An 11232-nucleotide genomic window follows, 5' to 3' on the forward strand; every position below is an offset into this window, starting at 1 on the left:
GGGAGGACAAACTAACATAATGGGGAACAGGTTAAATAGGGAGGACAAACTAACATAATGGGGAACAGGTTAAATAGGGAGGACAAACTAACATAATGGGGAACATGTTAAATAGGGAGGACAAACTAACATAATGGGGAACAGGTTAAATAGGGAGGACAAACTAACATAATGGGGAACAGGTTAAATAGGGAGGACAAACTAACATAATGGGGAACAGGTTAAATAGGGAGGACAAACTAACATAATGGGGAACAGGTTAAATAGGGAGGACAAACTAACATAATGGGGAACAGGTTAAATAGGGAGGACAAACTAACATAATGGGGAACAGGTTAAATAGGGAGGACAAACTAACATAATGGGGAACAGGTTAAATAGGGAGGACAAACTAACATAATGGGGAACAGGTTAAATAGGGAGGACAAACTAACATAATGGGGAACAGGTTAAATAGGGAGGACAAACTAACATAATGGGGAACAGGTTAAATAGGGAGGACAAACTAACATAATGGGGAACAGGTTAAATAGGGAGGACAAACTAACATAATGGGGAACAGGTTAAATAGGGAGGACAAACTAACATAATGGGGAACAGGTTAAATAGGGAGGACAAACTAACATAATGGGGAACAGGTTAAATAGGGAGGACAAACTAACATAATGGGGAACAGGTTAAATAGGGAGGACAAACTAACATAATGGGGAACAGGTTAAATAGGGAGGACAAACTAACATAATGGGGAACAGGTTAAATAGGGAGGACAAACTAACATAATGGGGAACAGGTTAAATAGGGAGGACAAACTAACATAATGGGGAACAGGTTAAATAGGGAGGACAAACTAACATAATGGGGAACAGGTTAAATAGGGAGGACAAACTAACATAATGGGGAACAGGTTAAATAGGGAGGACAAACTAACAATGGGGAACAGGTTAAATAGGGAGGACAAACTAACATAATGGGGAACAGGTTAAATAGGGAGGACAAACTAACATAATGGGGAACAGGTTAAATAGGGAGGACAAACTAACATAATGGGGAACAGGTTAAATAGGGAGGACAAACTAACATAATGGGGAACAGATTAAATAGGAAGGACAAACTAACATAATGGGGAACAGGTTAAATAGGGAGGACAAACTAACATAATGGGGAACAGGTTAAATAGGGAGGACAAACTAACATAATGGGGAACAGGTTAAATAGGGAGGACAAACTAACATAATGGGAAACAGGTTAAATAGGGAGGACAAACTAACATAATGGGAAACAGGTTAAATAGGGAGGACAAACTAACATAATGGGGAACTGTCACAATCGTCGGAGGAAGTGGACCAATGCGCAGCGTGATAAGTGAACATACTTATTTATTGAACGAACAAAACAACAAACGATACGAAACGTGAAGTCCTTGGTTACAATACACACCATACGGAACAAGATCCCACAAATGACAATGCCCAAACAGCTGCCTAAGTATGGTTCCCAATCAGAGACAACAAGCAACAGCTGATTCACGTTGCCTCTGATTGAGAACCACCCCGGCCAACATAGAAACACAAGCACTAGAACTTAACCACAGAACACAAACACATAGAAACTACACACCCTGGCTCAACATAACAGAGTCCCAGAGCCAGGGCGTGACAGGAACAGGTTAAATAGGGAGGACAAACTAACATAATGGGGAACAGGTTAAATAGGGAGGACAAACTAACATAATGGGGAACAGGTTAAATAGGGAGGACAAACTAACATAATGGGGAACAGGTTAAATAGGGAGGACAAGCTAACATAATGGGGAACAGGTTAAATAGGGAGGACAAACTTGTCACGGTTTCGGCCGAGGCTGCTCCTCCTCCTTGTTCGGGCAGGCTTCGGCGGTCGTCGTCCCCGGAGTACTAGCTGCCACCGTTGTATGTTATCGATGTTTGTTTGGTTTTGTCGTCTTTGTACACCTGTTTCCTTTTAGTGTTAATTATGTATCCTATAAGTTTCTCGTTTATTAGTCGTGTGTTGTGTGTAATTGTTCCGCCTGTCTTTTGGTGCTGTCCTTTTGCCTATTGCTTGTTTAGGACCGTCACACTGTTTTCGTGCGCTATCAGTATTTTGGTGTTTTACGCACTGCTGCGTAATCGTTCGCCTCCGGGTTTGTTGAGGCCCATTTTGTTATTTTTGTCGTCTAGTAAAGTCTGGTTGGACGAAGCTTCTGTGTCCTGCGCTTGATTCCTACACCACATCCACATCAGCCACCTGACAAAACTAACATAATGGGGAACAGGTTAAATAGGGAGAACAAACTAACATAATGGGGAACAGGTTAAATAGGGAGGACAAACTAACATAATGGGGAACAGGTTAAATAGGGAGGACAAACTAACATAATGGGGAACAGGTTAAATAGGGAGGACAAACTAACATAATGGGGAACAGGTTAAATAGGGAGGACAAACTAACATAATGGGGAACAGGTTAAATAGGGAGGACAAACTAACATAATGGGGAACAGGTTAAATAGGGAGGACAAACTAACATAATGGGGAACAGGTTAAATAGGGAGGACAAACTAACATAATGGGGAACAGGTTAAATAGGGAGGACAAACTAACATAATGGGGAACAGGTTAAATAGGGAGGACAAACTAACATAATGGGGAACAGGTTAAATAGGGAGGACAAACTAACATAATGGGGAACAGGTTAAATAGGGAGGGCAAACTAACATAATGGGGAACAGGTTAAATAGGGAGGACAAACTAACATAATGGGGAACAGGTTAAATAGGGAGGACAAACTAACATAATGGGGAACAGGTTAAATAGGGAGGACAAACTAACATAATGGGGAACAGGTGCGCAATAACAGACAACAATCAAATGAACATAGAAATATAGAACATAGAGCGGCAGCAGCTAGTACTCTGGTGACGACGAACGCCGAGGCCTGCCCGAGCCAGAAGGTAGGGCAGTCTCGGCAGAATCCGACAGTACCCCCCCCCCCCCGACACCGGGCAGAGACGGTGGGTTTGTGCCCCTAGGCGACGTTGTTGCCGGTGATGTCTGGTGGAGGACCTGCCTTACAACAGGCCTACAAGCCCTCAGTCCAGCCTCTCTCAGCCTATTGCGGACAGTCTGAGCACTGATGGAGGGATTGTGTGTTCCTGGGGTAACTCGGGGAGTTGTTGTTGCCGTCCTGTACCTGTCCCGCAGGTGTAATGTTCGGCTGTACCGATCCTGTGCAGGTGTAGTTACACGTGGTCTGCCACTGCAAGGATTTTCAGCTGTCCGTCCTGTCTCCCTGTAGCGCTGTCTTAGGCGTCTCATAGTACGGACATTGCAATTTATTGCCCTGGCCACATCTGCAGTCCTCATCCTCCTTGCAGCATGCCTAAGGCACGTTCATGCAGATGAGCAGGGACTCTGGGCATCTTTCTTTTGGTGTTTTTCAGAGTCAGTAGAAAGGCCTCTTTAGTGTCCTAAATGTTCATAACTGTGACCTTAATTGCCTACCGTCTGTAATATGTTAGTCTCTTAACGACTGTTTCACAGGTGCATGTAAATTAATTGTTTATGGTTCATTGAACAAGCATGGGAAACAGTGTTTAAACCCTTTACAATGAAGATCTGTGAAGTTATTTGGATTTCTATGAATTATCTTTGAAAGACAGGGTCTCTTTTTTTGTAGAGTTTATATTCTTGTTTTACGCCATTGTAATAGATACATTCACATTTAGTTGGTGTATGTTTTGTTTACATGGGCTAAAAAGTTTAATTGAATGAATAAACCTAATCATTATTTAACTGTTCTACTATTAACTGACTATGTACTTTCGTCTTCCAGAGATCCTACGTGTTGAAACATACCAGTGATGCTGCAGAAACAACCTGGGACATGGCTTCTGCAAGACAATCTGCTTTAGAGTACATTAGAAATGGAAGGCTACGTCTCATTGGAAGGCTCCAGAATCTTCCCCTCATTGTGGAAAACCTGTTCCAGTGCAAGATTCTTCACGGGGAGCAAGTCAGTAAAATTAAGGCTGAAGTTGACTGTTCTGAACAAACCAGAAACATACTGGACTGGGTCTCGGTCAAAGGAGAGGCTGCATGCTATGAGTTGCTGAAAATTCTACACATCACAAGGAAGAGGACCTTAGACGACGCTGACTTACAGCAATGGATCAGCTGTTTCCCCTTTAAGGAAGACCAAGAGATGACAGACTACTTTGTTGGTAAGTGATCGTATGGTATCCTCTTAGTATACACTATATAGTATACAATTGGCTGGGCTAAAAAATAGCAGACCTGTTGAAATGTGTCTTTCAAATATTATTTTAGGTGTGGTTAATTTAGCTTACTGTGCGCGCTCCATAGACAGGGTTTGTACTTTAGGCACTATTCCTTTGGTTCCATGGTGCTGGCGAAGCTATCTGAAGCGCACATTGAAAGGGGTTAATGTACCTTTTTAGATTGTTCATCAAAAATAAGTGTGACCAATGCACTCTTCATGAAGTAAAAATGCCTTTATTATGATGGCGTGTTCAATAGAGATTTGTCATTGTCCTCCCTGATGAAGGCTACGCTGAAACGCATCAGAGGTTTTATACATATTGTTCTATTGAACATGCCATCATAATACAGGCATTTTAACTTTGTTTTTAGTGCCCCTTGGTTCTTCTTGTTTTTGATGACCATTTAGCCCCAAAAGAGCACCTTCAATCTACAAAGATCTGCTAGTGTATCCTTGTAGCTTTCTGTCCTGATTTTCTCTAGTCCTTTAGATTGGCTTTGATTTGTTTGCACAGTGCATTTACTCTCTCTTCCCTTAATACCCTTATTTTAGGTTCAAAACCCTGTCACGGATATCAGACACAGCTGAAATGTAAAGCACGGAAGATCACAAATAGTGCATGGAAACAAAGCTGTAGTCTCCTACCAGAGACATGTAGAAATGAGGGGACTTTATCTTACACCCCTCTTGTGTTAGATACAGATGTGCATTCATCTCTCTCCAAAATTAAAGTGAAAAGCAAAAGATGCAAGAAAGCTCGCCCTAAAAAGCTGAAGAGCTTCATCCCCATGGCCAAACAGGAAACATCCCCTGCTGACCTGCTTAGAACACATGAGAAAAAAATCCTCCTTTTTGGAAAACCTGGAATTGGAAAAACAACAGTTGCCCATCAAATGTTGAACCTCTGGGCAGAGAAAGATCACAGAGAACTAGATTACATGTTTTATTTTGACGTGAGAGACATTTCACACAGAAAACCCATGAGCCTGGAGGACCTTCTCTTTAACATGTACAGTGAGCCCAAAAAAAGTAAAGATGAAGTGTTACAAGATATTAAGGAGAACTCTGAAAACGTTGTCATCATATTTGATGGAATCACAGACCTCTCCTCTCTGTCAGTAGTAAAGGACCTTATGGAGAACCTCCTCCCTGATGCAAAGATTGTGACCACATGCAGACCAGATCAATCTGAAGACTTCCTGACAGACTGGCCCGCAGACTGGTTCAGAGTGGAGGTGAAAGGGTTCAGTGATGCATCCATCAGGGCTTACTTAACAGAGATGCTGAGTGCTGATCCTGACTCCTTGAGCAGTGTGTTAAACAACAAAGAGTTGTTCAGTCTGTGCCATGTCCCAATGTATGCACTGATGGTGGTTACCTGCATTTATTTCCCTACCTCAGAGGCTTCTAAACAGACATGCACTATAACTGAAATGTACAGCAACATCCTCCGTCAGTGCATCCAAAAACACAGTAGCATACGAGATAAGGATATCGACAATTATCTCAAAGAAAACAGAGAGAAAATATTGTCTTTGGCAGAAATAGCTTTTCATGCAACAAATGAAAAAAACATGAACTTGACAACACTGAGTTGTGAAGAAAGCAGTGTCCATTTTGCGTTCTTGGGAGCACTTATGGTTAAGATTGCACCCACAGCGTCAGACACTTACTGTGCATTTCTCCACTACACAATGCAGGAGTTCTTTGGTGCCCTTTGGCTCTTACAGAATCCAGATCAAATCAGAGAGGTTCTAGAGAAGTGCCAGACTGAAGAATGGAAACACACAAAACACTTGATTCCCTTCCTGTGTGGGCTTCTGAATGAGAGGAATATTAGATTGGTAAACGGTCTAGTTCCAGATCAACAGATCAAGAAGACGTCAGATTGGTTCTTCAAGGAAGTGGTGAACACATTTCTTCCATCTCAAACAAACCAAGATCATGCAGAAGGTGGTGCTCCTGAGTTTGAGATAGATCTTCTGTTTTTTTGTAAGTGCTTGTATGAACATCAGTCTACTGAGGCCTGTCTCCTTCTCCTGGACAAACTGGACTATCATCTAGACCTGAGTGGAGAACATCTTGATCCTCACCAGTGCTGTGCAGTGTCTTATGTGACCAGTCAGTCTGCAGAGAGAAAGGTTGGCTTGGACCTGAAAGACTGCATTGTGTCAGACCAAGGAGTAAGGCTGATACTGGGCTCTCTGAAGAATGTCAGACATCTTGGGTAATATTTGTGTTATCTAATTCACAAGTTTATTGACAATTAACCAGTCAAAGAAAGATACATTGTGATGAAGCAACTGATTTTTATAAAAATATCTATTGTATTCTCTTCCATTCAGATACTTAGTTATAAACACTTCTGTGTCATGCTACGTTGAAATAATCTGTATAATTTAATTTATAATCTAATCTCTTTTAAAGGCCCTCCTCTGGTGATTCATCTGACCACTCAATGCTGTGTCAACTCTGGACAACTTTGCTGAGCAGTGTGGCAGAGATGGACTTCACCAGCTTACTTGGTCTCTGTGGAAATGAGTTGCACCTTCCAGTCCAGGGTGAAAGACGAGTGTTTGAGAGAGCAGAAGAAGTGATGAAGCAGAGTCTAGAGAGGGTTCATCTCTGTCTACACTGGGGTCAGAGAACTCTTCTCAGTGAAGCTCTCAGCAAAACCATTTTAGACTGTTTATCACATATCAACAAACTCAGGTGAGTGTTTCCACAGCCAATATATATTTACACAATGTCTTTGTGACTATTCATTTATTTAAGTCAGTTGAGAACATATTGTTCTTATTTCCAATGACAACCTATCAAAAGGCTAAGACAGACAAACAAGACATTGCAACAACACAACAAGATAGACATGATGACAACAGTATTCAGTCTGTAAAAGAGGCAGCAGTCACATTCTCCCTGCTTCTATCTGAACATAGACATTCTTATGTTTTATGGGTCACAGGTTTACCCCACTAGAACATCAGAGAGGATCCCCTGAAAGACTGGAGACAGAAGAGAAAGCAGTCCTACTAGATTTGTGTCTACAAGCAGCACTAGATCACAGAGAAACTTTCCAGAGAGCTGTGAACACACTGCTGTCACTGTTCTCTGTGTATCAAACTGAGAGATATGACATCCTGCTGGATCTGTACTCACATGTGAAGGACTATGAGACTCAAACAGGCAGGAGTGTCCTTCCAGCATTACAGCCAGTTTACCAGTCAGCTCCTGCAGTCTGGTCCATAGACCTCTCAAAGAGAAAGGCCTCCCTCCTCCTAGAAGTGCTGAAACTCCAACCAGAGAAGAAACCAATAGAGCTGAAGGGCTGGTCAGATGAAGAGAGTGAAGTGAGGAGTTTCCTTCAGTGTCTGCCCTACATCTCACAGCTGAGGTGAGTTGGATCTGTACAGTTCAGAGATTGTAGTTGTCTGTCCCTGTATTTCCCTTTAGAGAGGATGCGTTTAGCTTTCTGCAGTAACTTAATAAACTAAACAGACACATACCGTTTGGAAAATATGCAATCTTTGTAGTCAGGATTTTATGGAACAATTTAAGTAGATGATGAGTTTAGAAAGATAGTCATTATATTTTAACTGCCATAATGTGACCATCAGAAATTCAAATATCTCTCACATATTCATCTATTTGTTGTTTAACTGTTCTTGCAGTTTTCCTCCACCACATGATCAAAGAAGTTCCCCTGAAGAGAGGACAAACAGAGAGAAGATATTCCTACTGAATCTGTGTCTTCAAGCAGCTCTCCATGAGAGAGGAACCATACAAACAACTGTAGAGAAACTGTTGTCACTGTCTGAAGTATATCACAGTCAGAAATGCGATTTCCTGCTGGATCTGTACTCTCATGTGAAGGACTATGAGACTCAAACAGGCAGGAGTGTCCTTCCATTATTACAGCCAGTTTACCAGTCAGCTCCTGCAGTCTGGTCCATAGACCTCTCAAAGAGAAAGGCCTCCCTCCTCCTAGAAGTGCTGAAACTCCAACCAGAGAAGAAACCAGTAGAGCTGAAGGGCTTGTCAGATGAAGAGAGTGAAGTGAGGAGTTTCCTTCAGTGTCTGCCCTACATCTCACAGCTGAGGTGAGTCTGAACATGGGTGGTGGTTAGTGATTATGTGATGCTAGTGATTATTATCTTGTAGAAACATTGTAGTATAAAACTTCAAGTGTTGGTGAATCTGGTAACATTTATACTCAGATTTCCTGACATAAGAAATGTTGCATTACTAAATGTCACACATACATCATGTTAATGTCTCTAAAATTAAATACTCAGTCTCTATCCCAGAGGTTGTAAATCTCTAATAATCAGACCAAGTAGCCCAGCATACAATCATCTGGCTTTATTCATTGAGAACGTTATAAAACAAAATGGCCGTACAATCTTTTTACATTTCACACAGTTTCAGGGTGTAATAATTAGTCATTAATAATTAATCTATTAATACACCCTTTGACTAAATATTACACACATACTCACAAAATATATGTTGTTATAAAAATGAATCACACACATTGAAGCATATAAGTTGATTTGCATATAAAAACATAAAATATTGTCTCATTCAATACAGGTTCGTCAGGGTTATCCCATGATTAAAAGCGTAACGTTACTCTTTAGCAATGGTACCTAACCTGTTTACCCATTATTTAGAAACAACAGTCTAAGCCTATAGTGAAGAAGATTTGCTTCATCACATCCTGCAATATTGATTAATTAGTACATCACACTTAAAACAAGACTTTAATACACAAAAGATCATTACAATAACTTTTAAACTAGAGATTTATAGTTCTAGGTTAACATCCAGTCTCAAACTATCTGAATCGTCGTCGTCCTCCACCAAGCCTGGTGGATCATATTCTTCATTCCTTAGGTCGGAGTCCGGGATTGGGCCGTATCTCACCATCTGCTGTGATACTGCTCCAACGCCTTGCTCACCAACCCTCGGGCACAGGGAATAAGACAACATCCACAAAGAACAAGCATACCCATAGACCCGATTGCCGCACCTAAAATAGTTACAACAATAGTTTTTTATTTACCAAACATTTGATCAAACCATCCAGTCATTGATGTATTCACCCCCCAGTTCTCAGCCCATTCTTTACTTAATGCAGTGAGACCTACCAGTGCTCTAGTTACTGTACCATCTGGGGCTGTATTGTTGGGGATAAACATACAACAATGACCTCCCGCCATCTTGCAAATACGCCCTTCTCTGCTAAAAGCATTTTGAGAACCAAACTATTCTGCAGGTCATGAGTGAGGTGGCGGATAGTTGGCCTGAGATTCCCTTCACTGCATCCCTTGTCTAATTAACAAACCTTTGTAGATGTAATTAATCCAGTCAACATTTTTATCAATTGTAACCCACCAGAAAAACGTTGTTGTAAACCCTTCTCCAATTTTATCTGCGATTCGCATTACTTTGGTGTCTATCACATTGATAATCTCCGGGGGTCATGGTGAATTGGGGTGCCTTAGTATTATCCTTTTTAAGAGTGGTTATTTTAATATCAGAACAATTAGGTGAGGTTTGGTTTGATCCCAAATCTATCACACAAGAGAACATGGTCTGAGGCATAGGTGCAGTTACAAGGGTTGGCCTACCTGTTGAACAGGCATAACAATTAGTTTGACCCAACGCCCTAGCTGTGTAGTTCATCCACCTTACCCAGAAGTTGTCATTTGAAATTCCTTCTACTTCTCCTTGGTTCATTTCCTGCAAGAGGAAATATTCTACCCTTGGTGGTTTAGTGCTATTTAGGACTCCTTCTGAGGGCCTTCCAAGGGGTATTAGACTAGTTTTTTGGTACCTCTGGTGATAACATTGGATCTACCTGCTGATCTGTCTCGGAGGTGGAAGATTCATTTTTCTCCTGAAAAATGAACCTCAAACATATATCTGCCCCGAAATCATCAACACAGGCCCAATAGTTCCTTGCTATGTCATCTTGCATAATTGACTTTACCGTTATCACCAGTTCCGTTTTACATTTATCATGGGTTTGTTTAATTCCCCATCGGTGTACTGCGTCCATTCCATTCTCAAAGTATGTTCCCCAGGTATGTTTAAACACCCTCTCCCAAGGACATGAGCGTTTCCCAGTGCAAATGTATTTACCATACCTTCTAGGACCTAACTTTCATGTACACGCCCCCTTCTTACCAAAGCCCCCAAAACATCCTATCTCTTCATGGGAGAAGTCGAATGGTATCTTGAATCCCCCATCTTGTCCTAAACTGACTTTAACTATTCAAATAATCATTCCCCCAATAGTCTTTCTTGGTTTCAGTATTTCTACGAGATCAAATCAGTGCATCATTTCCCTGTTTAGGTTGACCTGGATTAATCCATAATAAGGTTAACATGATGATGCAGCTCAGAGTCCCCCAAAATCCCAAAAAAACGCCATCCCAATCCTGTCCCTGACCCACCTGCCTGGTACTTCCCCATACCCACACCTCTATAAACACCCCACAGTGATGAAAGGTCGGGGTAGGGTTTCTTCGTTAACAGAGTTTACCCCCGAACCCTAATGGGTCAGTTCTTCTCTTTAACTCTGTGTGTGTTCAACGGTGTTGGTATGTGGGCCTACCTTTTTGCAGTGGGTAACGTGGACCCAAGTAGCTCTCTCAGCTATTCTTATAGCGAAGGCAGTTACCAACAGGACTTGGTATGGTCCCTCCCAGAGGGGCTGCTTTCAATCCTTTTTCCTCAACGATTGGATCCACACCCAGTCTCCAGGTTATATACTATGAGTCACCTTCTCCTTTAATTCTCCTGTAGGACACAAATTCTTAGACATACGGTTAACGAACAATTTTCTCATGTGTTCTGCTAGTGTATTCTCTAGTTCTATGTCTGCCTGTTCTGGTCCTGCCAACTGTGGCATTCTGTAAGGTCTTCCAA

General features: G+C 41.6%; 1 protein-coding gene across 1 annotated transcript; it reads left to right on the forward strand.

Annotated features, from left to right (window-relative positions):
* Positions 1–5276: 5276 nt before the first annotated feature.
* On the forward strand, positions 5277–7646 carry LOC311122300 (protein NLRC5-like; the record flags this gene model as incomplete). Its single annotated transcript, XM_084196684.1, has 3 exons — positions 5277–6523; positions 6724–7008; positions 7262–7646. Coding segments are annotated over 3 exons (1917 nt in total), but the record flags the coding sequence as incomplete, so codon positions are not given.
* Positions 7647–11232: the final 3586 nt, after the last annotated feature.

This window comes from Coregonus lavaretus (assembly GCF_964263955.1).
Source record: "Coregonus lavaretus genome assembly, contig: HAP1_SCAFFOLD_9971, whole genome shotgun sequence".
Classification (NCBI taxonomy): domain Eukaryota; kingdom Metazoa; phylum Chordata; class Actinopteri; order Salmoniformes; family Salmonidae; genus Coregonus; species Coregonus lavaretus.